Source organism: Saccostrea cucullata, unplaced genomic scaffold (assembly GCF_032062105.1).
Source record: "Saccostrea cucullata isolate Sc308-1 unplaced genomic scaffold, CSIRO_AGI_Scuc_v1 ctg349, whole genome shotgun sequence".
NCBI classification, from domain to species: domain Eukaryota; kingdom Metazoa; phylum Mollusca; class Bivalvia; order Ostreida; family Ostreidae; genus Saccostrea; species Saccostrea cuccullata.
In genome coordinates, this window is record NW_026928102.1 from 310,052 (window position 1) to 330,948 (window position 20,897).

The following is a 20,897-nucleotide window of genomic DNA, read 5'->3' on the forward strand; positions in this document are numbered from 1 at the left end:
TATTACCTAAGAGGAAATATGAGAGAGTTATCCTTTGACATGAAGTTCAAGTGTTAAGAAAGAGAAAAAATAAACTATAAATAATTAATACATTGTACAAATACTAATTATAAAAATGTGTTAGGATAAAATTTTTCCCTAAGATATTTTCTTGCAAATTATGAAAAAGTATTGCATGAGACATTGAACTTTTCATAACTAACTAGCTGGTATGGAGAAGACATTTATGAGTAGATTGCATCTATATCAATTTATTAGCAATATTCCTCACCTATAGGTACATTATTGCTAACATGCTACACAATGTCTCCATTAGAATTCTGATTCTTGATTAATGAACATTTCAGGTTATGTGAACTTAATGACTTTAGTCTATAGGACTAGCCAGTAATTGCTGATTGAGTATATATATGTATCGATTTTGTAGGAGGTGTACACATGCACACTTGGTACAGTTACTTCAGGACAGTGGATCGTCCCCAGAGATTGAGGTTCTCAGAACTCAGAGAAATGGTACTGTACTTAAAATTCAATATTTTAAAGTTCAGTTTACATGACTCTGCAATAAAACTCAAGTGTGTACCCCTTTCCTTCTATGATCCTTTAACTCCATTTATATATTGTGTTTGATTTTAAGCATTTTCCACATCTTATTATGCTTCTCTGTTCTGAAGAAAGAAAGATTGTAGATGTAGAAAATATTAACTATTATATTAAAAGATACACTTCATTTTCATTTATTTTTAGAAGGTCTGAGTACACATCCAGTTTGTCTTAATTAATTGTTATGCCCTCCTCCTGTCTATCGATTGATCTCTCTGTTGGTCGATCTGTCTGTCTGTCGGTGTACCAACAGTTTCCCTTCATTTTCTTTGCAGAGTTAGTACGTACTGAAATGAAATTTTTCATAAGAATATCTAAGTCATTTGTTTTGGATAAGATTGAGCAATTTTTGACAGATTTATGCCCCCTGGACTTAGAAACATTAAAATTATTTGCAATTTCTGTTTATTTTCTTAGCTTATATGTCCGGGGATGGGGTAGGTGGGGGGGGGGGGGGCTAATTGTTTCACAAACATCATTTGCTTGTTTTTAATTTTCAGAAAGTCTGAGTACACTCAGTATATCAATTGTTTGTTCTTATTTACAGAAGGTCTGAGTACACTCAGTATGTCCACAATGTCTCTCTCCTCCATCTCGAGCCACGCCTCATCTCAGTGGATGAAAGCAGACGGCAAAGAAATGATTGACAGCAGTGGAAAGTCCTTCAAAAACCATGTGAGTAGATATTACATTTGAATTTCAAAACTATCATGTCGTAACTCTTATAAGTAAGAATAATTATTTATTTGTGTAAGTTTATAGTTTACTAATTATATCTGTTGCAGGCTGAGTATCTGCTGACATCCAAGGAGAGATCTCACATGAGAAAAGCAATGATTCAGTATGATACATCCAGGTCAGTACTAAAAATCACCTCCTTTATAAATACAAAAAAAAATACTTCAACAACCAAAGTTTGTTGCCTGAACATTGTAAGAGTTTTATGCATCACTTTTACAAAATTGATGAGAATGAAGTCTAAATTTTTGATGTTCATTAAAACCTAGGAATATAAAGTGGTAGGGGCATTGACAGTATGTACGAGGGATGATCCAAAAGTAATGTCACAGTGTCCTTTCTTTTATATTTGGCGTCATATTATCAAATACAATATACCAAAAGATGCACAAATATAAATCTAATTAACATTGAAATTTTAATTTAATAATGTTTATTTGAATTTATTTTATAGATGTTTAAAACATAAAGCATAGGGGGTGTTGCAGCGTCACAGCGGAACGTCACATTTTAAAGTGTATTTTTTCTCAGAATGAAAAAGACAAACATATTAAAAAGATTCTACACAAGCACCCAAACTTCCAATTTTTTAAAAGACACAATTCTCATCATTTTCTTGTCTTTATTTGAAAATTAAATGACGGCATCGGTATTTGTGATCATAAACATTGTTGTTTTACTCTGTTGAATTGAACAGAGGGATTTTCAAAATGGGGGAAAAACGGCTCGACGAGTTGTAATGCATTTTTGCTTCAAAATACCGATATGGGAATCATCACAAGCCACAGTTACATTAATTAATCAGACTTACAAAATAAAGAATGTAAATAAGAGACATCTTAATAGATGGTTTCAGCAATTTTGGATGGGTAAGACAAGATGACCGAAAGATAGAAGATCGGACGGAAACGTCCGATGGTGTCTGACTTTGTCAAAAAAGACAGACATATAGAGTGATATGTGAATTTTCAAGTTTGTCTTATGCTATTGTTCAAAAAATTTTGACAGAGGGCTTAATTATGAAAAGAGTGAGTGTATGATGATACCAAGAATTCTTAAAGAAAGTGGAGTTGGTGAAAGTGTTTTCGAATCACAAATATTTTTTTAATGAAAAGAAAGGGAAAACGCTTAAAAGAATGACGATGTGTATCTGTCATATGACGTTATATTTAGGTGGGGCAACTACCATAAATGCACATTGTTTGAAATCCGATATTTTGCAAAGTATCCGTCATATTCCTTTGAATTTTTCAGGTCCAATTTGAAATGAATAAAGCTTCCATCATGTTTAATTTTGTTGCTTTACGTCCATTTATAGCAATTTTATCAAAGTTGTGACATTACTTTTGGATCAATCCTCGTACATGTAAATTCTTTACTTTTAAGAAATGTAGTGGATTTCTACCACCAAATCTCCATGATACTGGACACACAGTCCAAGAAGACATTGTGGAAGTTTATCCTCATGAAGCTGACCCCTCCTCACCAAGAGTACTGTCTGAATAAAATCAACCTGTCTGAGGAAATCTTACTGGGTAAGTCAAATCCTTACTGGGTAAGTTAAATCAACATGTCTGAGGAGATCTTACTGGGTAAGTCAAATCAACCTGTCTGAGGAGATCTTACTGGGTAAGTTAAATCAACATGTCTGGGGAGATCTTACTGGGTAAGTTAAATCAACCTGTCAGAGGAGATCTTACAGGGTTAGTTAAATCAACATGTCTGAGGAGATCTTACAGGGTTAGTTAAATCAACCTGTCTGAAGAGATCTTTCTGAGTAAGTATAATCAACCGGTCTGAGGAGATCTTACTGGGTAAGTCAAATCAACCTGTCTGAGGAGATCTTTCTGAGTAAGTATAATCAACCGGTCTGAGGAGGACTTATTGGGTAAGTTAAAATCAACCTGTCTTAGGAGATCTTACTGGGTAAGTCAAATCAACCTGTCTGAAGAGATCTTTCTGAGTAAGTATAATCAACCGGTCTGAGGAGATCTTACTGGGTAAGTCAAATCAACCTGTCTGAAGAGATCTTTCTGAGTAAGTATAATCAACCGGTCTGAGGAGATCTTACTGGGTAAGTCAAATCAACCTGTCTGAGGAGTTATTACTGGGTAAGTCAAATCAAACTGTCTGAGATCTTACTTGTTAAGTCAACTGGACCTGTCTGAGCATACGTGCCAACTTTCCCGATTTAGGCGGGATTCTCCCGATTTTACCCTTTCATCCCGCCTTCCCGATCGGGAGAGAAAAATTGACCTAATTTCCCGATTTGTAAAAATTCACCCAAAATTTCCAATTTTATAAGTTTCCCTAATACCGCTGAATTTTTTCAATTGGGATAACAATATCAGACTTGTTTATTCAATGCACACAGATAAGTTTCATTGTTTATTTAGGTGTTAACATGGTTAATTAGCCACAGGAAATCACTTCACGCTTGAACGTACGGAGTCGTCCAGGTGCAGGTAGCTTACAGCACGGGGCAATTAATTAGGGGATTATCTTTTCAGTTTTAAGGGGTACGCAAGGTGAAACACATAGATTAAGGGGATAATTGTTTGTCATTTTATTGAAAACATAAATTAAAGACAACTAAATAATAACCAAACCATAAAATCGGAATCCAAGGAGATCGTTATTTGAAAACGAAAGTAGAAAACTACAAAGCATAGCTGCTGACTTTATCTACTTATAATGAAAAAATATTGTAAAGTTTGCCAGTTAAGATAATATGAAAAAAATCCTGATGAAACAATAAAGTCTATGTCAATTAGAATTTCTTTTCCCTCCCTTCTCCCAAAAGTAATTATAATATTTTATGCATATGTGACTAAGAAATACCCACATAGCACCATCAAGCCTGCCAAAGTTCAAGACTGTAAAAAAATTAATTTATTTGGGATAGGTGATATCTTTATTTTAGAAAATTGATGATTTAATTCTTCAAAACCGATGATTTATTTCTTTGAATAAAAAACAAATGCATTGCAGTTTCTCAAAATTTCTTTAAATTTAATATCTGATTAGAATTTCTAATTAATTAAAATATAAAAATCTCATAAATGTTCCCAGAAACAGTACTTTACAGTATCAAAAGTTGTACAATTTTCAGTTTTTCACCAAATTATGTGTCCTACATATGTTACTAATTATCCCTTCTTTAGTGAGAGAGGCACCTATTTGAGCAAAAATATTTTCATTTTGAAAAGAAAAACCTTATTTTTGTGTTATTTTTATCCTTTAGTAGTATTAATAAGTGATATTAATTATATTATAAATTATAAAAAAAGGATCATGTCATAATCATTTAATTTCACGACAAAATGTCGCGAATTTAAAGCTATGAAAAATGTCGTCATGCGCAAAATCCCCCATGGGAATTTTCAAAAGTTGGCATGTATGTCTGAGGAGATCTTACTTTTAAGTCAATTGGACCTGTCTGAGGAGATCTTACTGGGTAAATCAAATCAACCTGTTTGAGGAGATCTTACTTACTGGGTAAGTAAAATCAACTTATCTGAGGAGATCTTATTGGGTAAGTAAAACCAACTCTGAGGAGATCTTACTGGGTAAGTCAAATCGACCTTACTGGGTAAGTCAGATCAACCTGTCTGAGGAGATTTTATTTATTGAGTACTATTTTCTTCATATGTTTAATGAAAGAAAAACAAAAACTACAACTGTAAAAGCTTTACAGGCCCCGACTCAGTCTTTTTCAAAACTAAAAACAGGCCTTTGTTTATGCTTGCAGAGGTAGCAGCACTTCCTAGACAAATTGAAAGAGCTGATGGCAAGAGTAAGTTATTTGCTTTTCACATTTTGATTAAGACATATAGCACAGTTCAGTGATTTAGTATCTGAGAAAGTTTTCTTTGTTATATTAAATTCTTTGAAAAAACGGTAACTTGAAGAATTTAATAGAATAAGCAAATTTTTAGCTCTACTGGTCAGAGACCAGAAGAGCTTATGCGATAGTAATGCGTCCGTCGTCCGTCCGTCTGTCTGTCTGTCCGTCTGTCTGTCTGTAAACAATTTTTCAAAATGCTACTCCTCCTACAGTTTTGGTCCGATTTCAATATAACTTGGCACACAAGTAGACTACACTAAGATACATAATTTTGTGCATCGGTTTTTGATTTCGATGAACGGTGTTGCCGTGGTTACTAAAAATAGAAATTTCTGTGAAATTCTTTCAAAATGCTACTCCTCCTACAGTTTTGGTCTGATTTCAATATAACTTGGCACAAAAGTAGACTACACTAAGATACATAATTCTGTGCATCGGTTTTTGATTTCGATGAACGGTGTTGCCGTGGTTACTAAAAATAGAAATTTCTTTGAAATTCTTTCAAAATGCTACTCCTCCTACAGTTTTGGTCCAATTTCAATATTACTTGGCACACAAGTAGACTACACTAAGATACATAATTCTGTGCATCGGTTTTTGATTTCGATGAACGGTGTTGCCGTGGTTACTAAAAATAGAAATTTCTGTGAAATTCTTTCAAAATGCTACTCCTCCTACAGTTTTGGTCCAATTTCATTATAACTTGGCACACAAGTAGACTACACTAAGATACGTAATTCTGTGCATCGGTTTTTGATTTCGATGAACGGTGTTGCCTTGGTTACTAAAAATAGAAATTTCTGTGAAATTCTTTCAAAATGCTACTCCTCCTACAGTTTTGGTCTGATTTTGATATAACTTGGCATACAAGTAGACTACACTAAGATACATAATTCTGTGCATCGGTTTTTGATTTCAATGAACAATGTTGCCATGGTTACTAAAAATAGAAATTTCTGTGAAATTCTTTCAAAATGCTACTCCTCCTGCAGTTTTGGTCTGATTTCAGTATAACTTGGCACACAAGTAGACTATACTAAGATACATAATTCTGTGCATCGGTTTTTGATTTCGATGAACGGTGTTGCCGTGGTTACTAAAAATAGAAATTTCTTTGAAATTCTTTCAAAATGCTACTCCTCCTACAGTTTTGGTCCAATTTCAATATTACTTGGCACACAAGTAGACTACACTAAAATACATAATTCTGTGCATCGGTTTTTGATTTCGATAAACGGTGTTGCCGTGGTTACTAAAAATAGAAATTTCTGTGAAATTCTTTCAAAATGCTACTCCTCCTACAGTTTTGGTCCAATTTCATTATAACTTGGCACACAAGTAGACTACACTAAGATACGTAATTCTGTGCATCGGTTTTTGATTTCGATGAACGGTGTTGCCTTGGTTACTAAAAATAGAAATTTCTGTGAAATTCTTTCAAAATGCTACTCCTCCTACAGTTTTGGTCTGATTTTGATATAACTTGGCATACAAGTAGACTACACTAAGATACATAATTCTGTGCATCGGTTTTTGATTTCAATGAACAATGTTGCCATGGTTACTAAAAATAGAAATTTCTGTGAAATTCTTTCAAAATGCTACTCCTCCTGCAGTTTTGGTCTGATTTCAGTATAACTTGGCACACAAGTAGACTATACTAAGATACATAATTCTGTGCATTGGTTTTTAGCTCTACTGGTCAGAGACCAGAAGAGCTTATGCGATAGTAATGCGTCCGGCGTCCGTCCGTCTGTCCGTCTGTCTGTCTGTCTGTCCGTCTGTCTGTCCGTCTGTCTGTAAACAATTTTTCAAAACGCTACTCCTCCTACAATTTTAGTCTGATTTCAATATAACTTGGCACACAAGTAGACTACACTAAGATACATAGAATAGTGCATGGGTTTTTAATTTCAATGAACGGTGTTGCCATGGTTACTAAAAATAGAATTTTCTGTGAAATTCCTTTAAAACGCTACTCCTTCCACAGTTTTGGTCTGATTTCAATATACTTTGGCACACAAGTAGACTACACTAAGGTACATAGAATAGTGCATCGGTTTTTGATTTCGATTAACGGTGTTGCCATGGTTACTAAAATTAGAATTTTCTGTGAAATTCCTTTAAAACGCTACTCCTTCCACAGTTTTGGTCTGATTTCAATATAACTTGGCACACAAGTAGACTACACTAAGATACATAGAATAGTGCATCGGTTTTTGATTTCGATGAACGGTGTTGCCATGGTTACTAAAAATAGAATTTTCTGTGAAATTCCTTTAATACGCTACTCCTTCTGCAGTTTTGGTCTGATTTCAATATAACTTGGCACACAAGTAGGCTACACTAAGATACATAGAATAGTGCATCGGTTTTTAATTTAGATGAACGGTGTTGCCATGGTTACTATAAATAGAATTTTCTGTGAAATTCCTTAAAAACGCTACTCCTTCTACAGTTCTAGTTTGATTTCAATATAACTTGGCACACAAGTAGACTACACTAAGATACATAGAATAGTGCATCGGTTTTTAATTTCGATGAACGAGTTGCCATGGTTACTAAAAATAGAATTTTCTGTGAAATTCCTTAAAAACGCTACTCCTTCTACAGTTTTGGTCTGATTTCAATATAACTTGGCACACAAGTAGACTACCCTAAGATACATAGAATAGTGCATCGGTTTCTGATTTCGATGAACGGTGTTGCCGTGGTTACTAAAAATAGAATTTTCTGTGAAATTCCTTTAAAACGCTACTCCTTCCACAGTTTTGGTCTGATTTCAATATAACTTGGCACACAAGTAGACTACACTAAGATACATAGAATAGTGCATCGGTTTTTGATTTCGATGAACGGTGTTGCCATGGTTACTAAAAATAGAATTTTCTGTGAAATTCCTTTAAAACGCTACTCCTTCTGCAGTTTTGGTCTGATTTCAATATAACTTGGCACACAAGTAGGCTACACTAAGATACATAGAATAGTGCATCGGTTTTTAATTTAGATGAACGGTGTTGCCATGGTTACTATAAATAGAATTTTCTGTGAAATTCCTTAAAAACGCTACTCCTTCTACAGTTCTAGTTTGATTTCAATATAACTTGGCACACAAGTAGACTACACTAAGATACATAGAATAGTGCATCGGTTTTTAATTTCGATGAACGATGTTGCCATGGTTACTAAAAATAGAATTTTCTGTGAAATTCCTTAAAAACGCTACTTCTTCTACAGTTTTGGTCTGATTTCAATATAACTTGGCACACAAGTAGACTACCCTAAGATACATAGAATAGTGCATCGGTTTCTGATTTCGATGAACGGTGTTGCCATGGTTACTAAAAATAGAATTTTCTGTGAAATTCCTTTAAAACGCTACTCCTTCCACAGTTTTGGTCTGATTTCAATATAACTTGGCACACAAGTAGACTACACTAAGATACATAGAATAGTGCATCGGTTTTTGATTTCGATGAACGGTGTTGCCATGGTTACTAAAAATAGAATTTTCTGTGAAATTCCTTTAAAACGCTACTCCTTCTGCAGTTTTGGTCTGATTTCAATATAACTTGGCACACAAGTAGGCTACACTAAGATACATAGAATAGTGCATCGGTTTTTGATTTCGATGAACGGTGTTGCCATGGTTACTAAAAATAGAATTTTCTGTGAAATTCCTTTAATACGCTACTCCTTCTGCAGTTTTGGTCTGATTTCAATATAACTTGGCACACAAGTAGGCTACACTAAGATACATAGAATAGTGCATCGGTTTTTAATTTAGATGAACGGTGTTGCCATGGTTACTATAAATAGAATTTTCTGTGAAATTCCTTAAAAACGCTACTCCTTCTACAGTTCTAGTTTGATTTCAATATAACTTGGCACACAAGTAGACTACACTAAGATACATAGAATAGTGCATCGGTTTTTAATTTCGATGAACGAGTTGCCATGGTTACTAAAAATAGAATTTTCTGTGAAATTCCTTAAAAACGCTACTCCTTCTACAGTTTTGGTCTGATTTCAATATAACTTGGCACACAAGTAGACTACCCTAAGATACATAGAATAGTGCATCGGTTTCTGATTTCGATGAACGGTGTTGCCATGGTTACTAAAAATAGAATTTTCTGTGAAATTCCTTTAAAACGCTACTCCTTCCACAGTTTTGGTCTGATTTCAATATAACTTGGCACACAAGTAGACTACACTAAGATACATAGAATAGTGCATCGGTTTTTGATTTCGATGAACGGTGTTGCCATGGTTACTAAAAATAGAATTTTCTGTGAAATTCCTTTAAAACGCTACTCCTTCTGCAGTTTTGGTCTGATTTCAATATAACTTGGCACACAAGTAGGCTACACTAAGATACATAGAATAGTGCATCGGTTTTTAATTTAGATGAACGGTGTTGCCATGGTTACTATAAATAGAATTTTCTGTGAAATTCCTTAAAAACGCTACTCCTTCTACAGTTCTAGTTTGATTTCAATATAACTTGGCACACAAGTAGACTACACTAAGATACATAGAATAGTGCATCGGTTTTTAATTTCGATGAACGATGTTGCCATGGTTACTAAAAATAGAATTTTCTGTGAAATTCCTTAAAAACGCTACTTCTTCTACAGTTTTGGTCTGATTTCAATATAACTTGGCACACAAGTAGACTACCCTAAGATACATAGAATAGTGCATCGGTTTCTGATTTCGATGAACGGTGTTGCCATGGTTACTAAAAATAGAATTTTCTGTGAAATTCCTTTAAAACGCTACTCCTTCCACAGTTTTGGTCTGATTTCAATATAACTTGGCACACAAGTAGACTACACTAAGATACATAGAATAGTGCATCGGTTTTTGATTTCGATGAACGGTGTTGCCATGGTTACTAAAAATAGAATTTTCTGTGAAATTCCTTTAAAACGCTACTCCTTCTGCAGTTTTGGTCTGATTTCAATATAACTTGGCACACAAGTAGGCTACACTAAGATACATAGAATAGTGCATCGGTTTTTAATTTAGATGAACGGTGTTGCCATGGTTACTATAAATAGAATTTTCTGTGAAATTCCTTAAAAACGCTACTCCTTCTACAGTTCTAGTTTGATTTCAATATAACTTGGCACACAAGTAGACTACACTAAGATACATAGAATAGTGCATCGGTTTTTAATTTCGATGAACGATGTTGCCATGGTTACTAAAAATAGAATTTTCTGTGAAATTCCTTAAAAACGCTACTTCTTCTACAGTTTTGGTCTGATTTCAATATAACTTGGCACACAAGTAGACTACACTAAGATACATAGAATAGTGCATCGGTTTTTAATTTCGATGAACGATGTTGCCATGGTTACTAAAAATAGAATTTTCTGTGAAATTCTTTAAAAACGCTACTCCTTCTACAGTTTTGGTCTGATTTCAGTATAACTTGACACACAAGTATACTACCCTAAGATACGTAGAATAGTGCATCGGTTTTTGATTTCGATGAACGGTGTTACCATGGTTACTAAAAATAGAATTTTCTGTGAAATTCCTTAAAAACGCTACTCCTTCTACAGTTCTAGTTTGATTTCAAAATAAGTTGGCACACAAGTAGACTACACAAAGATACATAAAATAGTGCAATGGTTTTTGATAAGTACATACCAGTAGAGCTACAGTCTCGACAGAGACTTCTGGTTATTTTGATGAGTGGCTAGGATCATTTTTCTGTTTATTGCTGATTTAAAGTCTCAAGTCCCAACTGCTACTTTTCTCTTCCTTTGTTTTAAGTATAAACCAGTAGAGCTACAGTCTCGACAGAGACTTCTGGTTATACCTAAATTTAATTTTGATTTAATAAAAAGAATGCCCATGATTTGTACTCACTCAACAATAAAATATATTATAACAGGATACAAGGAAAAGCCTTTTAGTAACAGGGATTGCATTCTGTTCCAATCGACAAAAATTTATATGCATCTCTGTATTGCTTTTCCTTTGAAATCTGAATTCACAAATAGCTTCTTGGTACAGCCTCTACAGTGTAGTTAATTGCGTAGTCTTTATATTTGTCAAAATCCATTGTAAAGGAATTTTCACCATTTTCAGAAAATTCCAGGCCTTCCACACCCAAACCACAACCGTCCTCATTCCAGCAGCAGTGTGATTACTTGTTGACTTCAAGGGAGAGAACTCACTTAAAGAGGTCACTTAGAGTGTATGCTCACAACAGGTGAGCTAATTAAAAAATAAATTAGTGTTTATGGTGTCTTATATCAATTTTCTGTATGAGAATTCTGCTTGGAGATGTGTAATGCATGCAGTAGAATTTTACAATCTTATATGTTTGAATTTATGTTGAGACCCATTATCTTTAAACTTCAGTTTGTGTGTAGAATGTTGGCTGAGTTATACTTATAACTTGTAGAAATGTGGAGAGTCTGATCCAGTCATTGGAGGGTATTCTGGACACGCCCTCTAAACACACCCTGTGGATGTACATCATTCCTCTCCTGATTACAGAGCATCAGAACTACACCAGGGAGAGGCTCAACATACAAACCAATAACAAAAGTAAATACATAGTAAATTTATCTAGAGACTGAATATAAAACCTGTTACAAAACGAAATACATTTTAAATTTATCATAAGATATTGAATAATAAAAATTTTCAGAACTAGTATGGTTATTTTCCAAGAAGATATTTATTTCCTTTTTCATGACTTATCTACTAGTGTCTTAAGGAGGAACAGGACCTTTCGCTGAAAAAATTCCTATCAATGAATTTTTTTTCGTATTTTTTTATATTACTAATTTAATATGTACTTTACATTTTAAAACGGTCCTGTGATGGGATTTCTTGACTTACTGTAGACGTACTTTTTTCCACGGAGTCATAATTCCGCGGAAACTCAATTTCTGTTTAATCCATGGGTAGAAAATTACGCGGATTTTTTATACTGTCAACATATGTCTTACATTAATATTAAGTACGCTTGGACTAATTTTCGCGGAAAATATTTGACCGCCTACATAGCGTAAATTAATACCACGCGGAAAAAAGTACTTCTACAGTATTTAAGGTAGAGACCGATAGCAATCACGTGATAGAAAGAATCCGCATATTTGCACGTGCTTTTTTTCCGGATTCCGGAACGCCGTCAAATAAAAGTCTCCATTTACACATTATTGTCTATGCTACAAGATGGCCGACGAAGCGATCGAGAAATTTCCTCGACTTAAAGGACAAAGTTACCATACGTATTAAATCTTTACGGTTCTCGAAATTGAAGCATCTTCATGAGAATCAAAATATAAGTGAGACTGAAGCCGACCGTGAACATAATTTTGGTGAAACTACTCCTTGTCCAGTGTCCACTGCAGCACCACGTGGGTACACCGGTATCTGATGTTGTTTTCAGTATAGACATTAAAGACCATGACCCTACAGATGTTAATTGGTATGACGGAAGAAGCAAAATTTTTGCAAAACATATTTTTTGTATGCTGTGTCCGTGTCAGATACATAAGGTGAATATTTACGACTTAGTATACAGGTATATCGATCATGACTATGGTGCTTGTTTGTTTACGCACAGGTCTGATACCAGTATATTTAGCTTCAATTACCAATAACCTTCATATAATTTTTTTTCCTTCCTAAAGTAGTTTTATTTAGCTAAAAATTAAAACGTATTTAATGACCAGACTGTAACTTCTAGGATAGAAGAATAAAACCAGACATTTCTGGTGTCAGAAAATGATAAAAGGCCGGATTGGTGAAAAATTAAAAGTAATCATACTTATCCGTGCCTAACACACGAGGTGGTGTTTAGTTACTCAGATCAAAAAATGGAGAAACATATTTCGCTTAAATTGTTCAAATGCAGAAATGTATAAACTTTCTCTGCTTTGGATGGCAGATGCTTTTTAATTATTATAACCTCTTTTATAAATGATAGTGGACATTTACTTGCAAATCTTTTGTCTTTTTGAAATAAAAAGCAAATTGTAAAAAGTTGCATTAAAAAAAAAGAAACAACTTTAGGATCAAGTGACAAAAAAAATAGGGTCAGTCGGGTAGCAGGAAACAAGACTATTTTTTTTTTAGCCTTATGTAATATTTATGTACCTGTAATAAATTTATGTATGGAACAGTATTTGTTTTATGCTCAAAAGGGCCCTGAATATAAACAAATATCATATTTATAGATTATAAAAGAAATATTTAATACTACAGTTGAAGCAAGCTATGAATTAGACAGTGTATTCAGCTTTCCCTGCTGAAATAATGTGACCAAATCAAGTGTCACCTGGAAAGAGGAATTAATTCAAGGGTGCTTTTTACATTAACTCCAAAATAGCCATTGGTTTGTATTTTTTTTTTCAATTTACACTTGCACATGTATCAGGGAAAATCCAGAAATTTTTTTCAAGGGGGTGGTAAAAAGGAGGTGTTTTATAATACATGTATTAAAAATTAAATTTATGATTTTTAGTACTTGTATTTTTTATTTAAACACCATAATGTACATACAGTATTATTGTATACATATAGAAGCATTTTCTTAAGTCAATAATTTCTCAAAGATCATATTAATATTTCAGGAAAGTTCAAGCCAGATCTGCTGCTACAGCAAACTGAACATAAAGTGGCATACTTGTGTGTTAGGAAACGAGGAACATGTATGGCTGGACTGAGAATCTAACTTGGGATCCCTGCATCACTACTTACATGTAGGTGTTCTATTGACTTAAATACATGTATGGTTAAATATTTGTGTATAAACATATAAAAAGTCATGTTGTAAATTGAATTCAGAACTGAATAACCAAAAAATTTTAAAATGTAAAGATGTTTTCTAACTTGAATGAAATTGTTTCAACTAAAGCACCAAAGAATTGGTACTATGATAATATGAAGAAGTCAGTATTGTTAAAAAAAACTTGTAATTGACATGGTTTTTTAACAATATTGACCTCTTCACATTATCATAGCTAAATTTGCAAAATAAATCAAAATTGTTAATAAATTCTACATTTTTTTTAAATAGATGATCAAGCTATTTACTTTATTTTATTTTCATGTTACAGATCCATGGAAATATAGGATCCTTGGCTAATCAAGTGTCATCTGCAGTGTTACAAAAGAATATTGGATTTATATCAATAAGGTAATTAGGGACAAAACTGAATTAAAAAAAAAATGGAATAAGATGTAAAAAGAAAAGTATTTTAATTCCACATATAATATTTAGGTTGCTAGTGGTATATGCATTGATGTGTCACTGACAGGTACAGGTAGTTTTTTATTTCCACAAAAACTTGATCCTTTTGTATTAACTCTTGAACAGTTTGTGCTGAGTCTTTGTATTTCACGTTTATTTCTTTTCTTTTCTGTTCTTGGTCTTAGTGTGTGGCCTACATTTATAAACTAAAATATTTGATCTTTATCCTTATATACCACTATAATACCAGTTTGTTTAATTAAGACAATTCATTAATCCAAATAATTTCCTTGGGAGCAAAAATGCCCAGATTAATGAGGCTGACTTTATATGCATTTAATTTAAAAAATTCATGACATTTGTCATTATATAAAAATGGTATCTCAAAAGTGTCTTATATTCATATAGGCATAGTCATACTATGTTTGCAGTGAAAGAAAGAAGTAAAACATGTATTTTCATTCTTATTGTATTAAAATATTTTGTTCTTTTCAGAAAAAGAACTACCAGAAGGAGATGGTAAAGAGGAACGGACATATCACACCATAAGACGTGCTTCAAAATCTGAATATACAGAGTGAATTTTGTTTACTGCAGATCCTTGTGAAAGAACACCTTTGTTGTATTGACATAAAAACAACAGAATTGTCAGGATCCTTGAACATGACGCAACTGGCTGCATACGGTGGCAATTAAAAATGCATACATGTTTACATTGATCTTTGTTAGCCAATAAGACAAAAAGAAAAATAGCAAGTTTAATATCCTATTACCGTACATGTACTGAATGTATTCACTTTATTTTGTTCAACTACATCATGAGTTTAAAAATTGTACAGTATCACATACAGTCTAAGGTGGGATTCCTCTAACTTTTATGAATCTGTTTGCAAAATCTATACTTTAAAGTTACAAATTATTACCTAGTATACATTGTATGTATTTTTGTAAATTATTGCACTGTTTTTGTATGTATGTAATGATAAGCAAATCACCCAATTTTCCCGCACTTTTTACCATGTATTTAGCATTTTTTTTACCATGCTTTAGTGTAATAATATCTGACAACTGATGACCAGGCAGTCTTCATTTAACAGTGTAATACATAACACATTTTTATCTGAATATTTTCAAAACTTCATAATCACTGGGTTTCCTTATTTATGTTGTACATGTATTTGGAATAAAAAAGGAATTGTTTAATAAAAGAAAAGTGAAATTAATCATTCTATTGTTGTCAAAGGAAGAAAATAAAAACCAGTTTACTTATGCACAGAATTGGTCAAAACATTATTGTCATTGATAATTCATCCAAGAATCATATGTATAATAAATCTACAAAGTCAATTTGAACGATATCAAGGAAAGTTCTTATCTTTTTTAATATAAGTGCAGAAAGGTCAAGCAGGGCAACATGTGTCCAGGTGTACATGTATAAATTGTTTTCTGTGATAAAGAATGTAATTTAGAAGAATATTACTTGGAATTTTACTCATTTTCTTTGAAATATTTTGATTAATTCTATCTATCAAAGTCAATTTGAACGATATAAGGAAAACTTCTTATCTTTTTTAATATAAGTGCAAAAAGGTCAACCAGGGCAACATGTGTCTAGGTGTACATGTATGAATTGTTTGTGTGATACAAAATGTAATTTAAAAGAATATTACAAAGAATTTACTCCTTTTCTGTGAAATATTTTGATAATTTCTGCATAATCTCTCTTAGTCACCATATTCTTCAAAATTGCATCCTTCTAAAGGAAGGGGGTAGGGTAGGGTGTAAGATAATAAACTTGTTCCAGGTTGAATTTAAACCCCATTATGTAGTATGATTTTTTTCTAAAATTTAAGACACTTATAGGCTAACTATAATATGCAATAAAAAAAGAAATTTGATGGGTAATTTTTTCACAGTGGAAGCAGAAGTGTGAGACCTTGTGCAATGAATAGGCAATATTTTAACCTAATTTGACCATGCATCTTGGTAAATGTAATTCTGTTTTTTGCTTACAATGCTTGATAAATTTAAGATTGATGTCAAATATTAATCCATACAGACAGATGTTTGAATTCATATAAGACAAATGATAATTGATATAGCAATAAAAAATTTACAGCCCTTTTCATATCATATTCTTATATTATTTTACCCTGCTTTTTCAGCTCTTCGGTGGTTGATGAAGGCAATATCAAAATTGTCAAATTTCTCTAAAACTAGCCCGATGACCTGCCTTGAATTTTTGATATGATTTAGAACAAGGACTCGACACAAACATATAAAAAATTCAGAAAAATTCAATGGGTAGTTTTTTTGTTGACAAGCTATCAATCTCTACCTTAAAATATATCGAACCATAAATACCGCCCTGTTTAGAGTTTGTATGGAGTATAGATACTTCATGTTTACGGGCCCATAACAGAGTCCATAATGCGAATTTTTACGCACAAACGATAAATATGATAAATAACACTATATACTCAAATATTTCAGAATATTCATAGTGTTTAAATTATCTGAAAGCAATTGTTTTAATTTTATATAGTATTTGGGTGGTATGATTTCTGCATTTTTCATGGCAGCTTCAAAGACAAAAACCTCATTTGGAAAAAAATCTGTCAATAAATATTTCTAAATTTACGATTGAATGTCAGTCCTACATCATAATTATTTACTGCATAAATATCACAGGGTGAAGCTTACCTCAATATCGCACAGGACATCATTGAATTAGACATAAGCTGATGAAAACGCTTCACGTTTATTTTCCGAGTGCGGGAAATCAATTGTGATGTCACACGAAAACATAAACGTTCAAAATTATCTAAATAGAGAGAATCTCTGCTACTAAACACAAAAAAATATTAATTAAAAAAATCTACTTCAGAAATTTATCACGATACATTGACTGTGACCTGTTTACTATGAAATAAAACTGATCATGACGGGTGTGTGTACTTGATCTCGCTGCACTGAGAATTCAAACAGTACGTCTGACGTCACTGACGTCGACTGCAGGGTAAAGAGAAACAAATGTGTGGATTGGGCAACTTCACAATATCTAAATGATTGCAAGATCTTTAAAAAAAATTTAATAATAATTTCTAAAATTAAATGTTTAAAAAACAATTTTAGAAATTTAGAATAAAATGACACAAGAACTGTTGATTTTAACAACGTTTAACATGAATATCATCACCGATTATGACGTAATATGTCTTTATAGTCATGTGACATGTGTCCTGTCTCCCCTTAATACTTTATTTTCTGAATGGCCCTCTTACTTTAAAACAGTAATATTCCTTTCCCAGTCTAAAGGAAGAATATTCCTTTCCCAGTCTAAAAGTAAATGCTGAGTCTGTTTTGTTTATATTATGATTTCTCCAACACCCCCACCCTAATAAAATCCCCAGTAACATTTGCTATGACAGCAATGGTGACTTGGTGAATAATATGGTAAATGAGTCTTATTAATGGTATTTTAGTCTTTAACTTATAGGTTAGATTGCACATGTTACTTTATTTGGCTTGAAGTGTATATGTACATGATATATCTTAATTTGCAGATTCTTTCAAACCAGGAACCTCAGGAAGTCATCTAGGATCAACAAGGAGCAGAGTGTTAGGAAATATTGAGGAAGATTTTAAATATGGTAAGTACTTTCATTATTTTAATAAGTTAAGTCTCAGTGATCTTGTAGAAGAAATGCAAAGAAGAAAATTTAAAATGATTTTATCTGTTAGTAGGAGCAGCTGCCAGTGCACTGAGAAGAGGCAAGGGGAGATCAAATTGGGTAGAACGATTTTCATTCAAGACCCTATTAAGCCATTAAAGTTTGAAATCATAAATTCAAAGATTATTTGGATCTTTTTTTGAAAGAAAACTCTATATTTACATCCATATACATATTTATATTCATCTTTAAACAGTCCACATACTCATCAGATGAGGAGGATTTGAGGGACAGAAGTATAAGGTCAGGGGTCAGAAAGGCCAGAGGTCGTCTGTGGAAGAAGATGCATCCTGGGTACACCTACTCTTCAGATGACATAGATCTCATTGGGAAACATGGATATGGTAAGTCAGGAGGTTATTACGTTTCTTGAATTTATAAGGTGTAAAAAGGCCAGTGCATTTACATTTATTTTGAATTATTTTAATCAAGCTCACTGAGCTTGTATACTTCTGTGTTGGAATTATTTGAGCAAACACAGAAGTACATGTTTTACATGTTGTTTATTTGATGCAGGACATCCAGAAAAAATGGAGTGTGCTTACACAAGTTTTCTTAAAGATTGTTTTCTTTTTTGACAGATTTTGAAAGAAAAAGAGTTAGCAATGGGAAAGGTTATGACTTTGCTTTAATGAAAGAACTGGAGGAAACCAGAAAGGCAGTGCAGGAAGCCAAGAAAGCATTCCAGATTAACAGGGGATCAGGTACCAAATTGAATGCTAATCTCTCCTTCTACCGATAGAATTAAGTTGAATTCTAAAATGATACATTTGTCTCTGTGTGTATATTTTCTTACTCCTTACAGAATCAGAGGAAGATATCCATTCAGCCACTAAGTATGTGACAGTTATCCCTATTCCTCAGTTTGAGCATTCACCTTTGAGTCGTCATGAGAGCCCCATCCTGAATGGACATGTCCACTCAACCAGCCTTCCTAATGGTCTTAACGAACCCCCAGAAATCATCTTCACCAGCGAGTCTGACAGTGAAGTGGAAATTCAGCGAACTTTGCCCAAGTCCTTGTTTTCTGTGAATTCCATGGATTCCTTCAACACCAGGGCACTGACTGCCCTGAAGGAACTGGATGCAGCCATGGCAGCAGAGGCTTCAGATCTAGAATTACGTCCCCTTGGGATGAAGAAGAATGGGAGTGTACTGCCCACATCCTCCCAGTCCCAGTCCTCCACTAATGAGGACACTGATCCAGATACAGACCAAATGGCAGTACCTCCACCTCCAGGTCTGATACTGTATAGAATTAGTAAAAATACTTATTCTTGAAATTCTTGAAGGCTGAATTTTCTACAATTTTTCTTTTTACATCTTTAGTGGAGTATCCATGGTTATATGTTCATATTTAAAAAAGGAAAAGTGTCTGTCTATATGATGTGACTGATATAATCTTTTTATAGCTCCTCCTCCCCCACCTCCACCCCCGCCCCCTTCTCTAGCAACAGATGTGGGCATGTCATCTCATCAAGTCAATGTAAAGAGAATAAACTGGGAAAAGATTGGTGCTGATAAAGTGGAAAATACCATCTGGGAACAGGTAGATCTTACTCAAAAAAGAAGTGCTTAATTTACTGGGTAAAGAGTTGAATTTTCTCTTTTTGAATTTAAAAAGTAAAAGGATCTGTGTTTAATATATTTTTATCATGAATTTTATCATGTAGTGATATTGAGAGTTGAAAAGCAAACTGCATCAATTAATAAAGGGGAAAAAAGATTGATGTTACTATGAGAATTATTTGTAAGTTTTCCTCTTTGTAGCTAGGAAATGATGACTTGGATGATGTCATCAAATATCTGGAATTAGAAAATCACTTCAGTATCCAAAACAAAAGAGCAAGTTAGTGTCTTGTTATGCTTCTGTACAGGCATAAAGATTTTCAAGGGAGAATACCCTTGCTTATACAACAATGTGTAAACCACTTTCACCAGCTATTTATATTAATATGCATGATTAATTATTATGATTTAGATCATTTCAGCACTTTCTGTTTCTGCCAGTTGTCCATATTGATCTGTGTATGTTATTGGCTGATCAATACATTGCTGTTTTGTGTGTTTTAGAGGTACCGGAGAAAAGAAATGAGATATACATTCTAAATCCCAAAAAGGCTTACAACATTTGTGAGTACTTATTAATACACAATGCACATTCCCTCTCTGTGTACAGCAAAATCTTGATTTGATGTTATTTATTAACAAATTAAGGAGCATTTCTTTTATGCTCATGGCACAAGTATGGCTGTTAATGTTTGTGATTTAAAACTCTGATGGAGCAGTTCCAGTACTCAAGTTATGATAAATTCCACCTGTTTCAAAATTGCATGGAAGTTCCTCTATAAATTGGACATTGGATCAGAGATTCACCCTGGTAGATATAAGTTTGGTAGGCAGAGGTGAACACCCCCTGTTATATATCAGCAGGTGCCCTTTATTCTGTAAATTTGTTTGCTTTTAAATGGAAGCTGATTTTGAACAAATCGAGTCCAGAAAACCCTGGTCATTGATTATCATGATACAAAGCCATAATTGCACCAAAGCATGAGTTTAAGAAGCTTTTTTAATATGTCTGTGAATGCAATCTTATTTTAAATACACTTTTGAAAAAAAAAATATTGCATATGAAGTACCTTGATCCTGTTCTTTAAAAATGCACAACAAATGGACAAAATGGAAATTTTTTTTGTAAAATGACTGTCTACAAAATTTTAAATTTTTGCACTGACAGCCATATTGC

At 33.3% G+C, this 20,897-nt stretch overlaps 1 protein-coding gene and 1 long non-coding RNA gene across 5 annotated transcripts in view; both read left to right on the forward strand.

Moving 5' to 3' along the window:
• The window catches only part of LOC134276435 (delphilin-like), a gene marked incomplete at its 3' end in the record, with an annotated part of 42,938 nt that extends 22,654 nt beyond the window's left edge, over positions 1 to 20,284 (forward strand). The window contains exons 6-20 of the mRNA XM_062758694.1: positions 428 to 513; positions 1,151 to 1,278; positions 1,389 to 1,459; positions 2,728 to 2,876; positions 5,093 to 5,137; positions 11,297 to 11,420; positions 11,616 to 11,761; positions 17,984 to 18,070; positions 18,165 to 18,211; positions 18,348 to 18,495; positions 18,733 to 18,855; positions 18,957 to 19,391; positions 19,564 to 19,700; positions 19,922 to 20,000; positions 20,225 to 20,284. Of these exons, the coding sequence (XP_062614678.1) occupies positions 428 to 513; positions 1,151 to 1,278; positions 1,389 to 1,459; positions 2,728 to 2,876; positions 5,093 to 5,137; positions 11,297 to 11,420; positions 11,616 to 11,761; positions 17,984 to 18,070; positions 18,165 to 18,211; positions 18,348 to 18,495; positions 18,733 to 18,855; positions 18,957 to 19,391; positions 19,564 to 19,700; positions 19,922 to 20,000; positions 20,225 to 20,284 (1,865 nt within the window). The remainder of the gene's footprint in view (positions 1 to 427; positions 514 to 1,150; positions 1,279 to 1,388; positions 1,460 to 2,727; positions 2,877 to 5,092; positions 5,138 to 11,296; positions 11,421 to 11,615; positions 11,762 to 17,983; positions 18,071 to 18,164; positions 18,212 to 18,347; positions 18,496 to 18,732; positions 18,856 to 18,956; positions 19,392 to 19,563; positions 19,701 to 19,921; positions 20,001 to 20,224) is intronic.
• On the forward strand, positions 12,291 to 15,694 carry LOC134276430 (uncharacterized). 4 transcript variants are annotated; one of them, XR_009994042.1, is made up of 4 exons: positions 12,291 to 13,559; positions 13,798 to 13,930; positions 14,284 to 14,363; positions 14,913 to 15,694. It is a non-coding gene; the product is annotated as an uncharacterized LOC134276430 (long non-coding RNA). The 4 variants fall into 4 exon arrangements; XR_009994043.1 differs by having other exon boundaries at positions 12,291 to 12,720; XR_009994044.1 differs by having other exon boundaries at positions 12,291 to 13,926; positions 14,913 to 15,693.
• Positions 20,285 to 20,897: the final 613 nt, after the last annotated feature.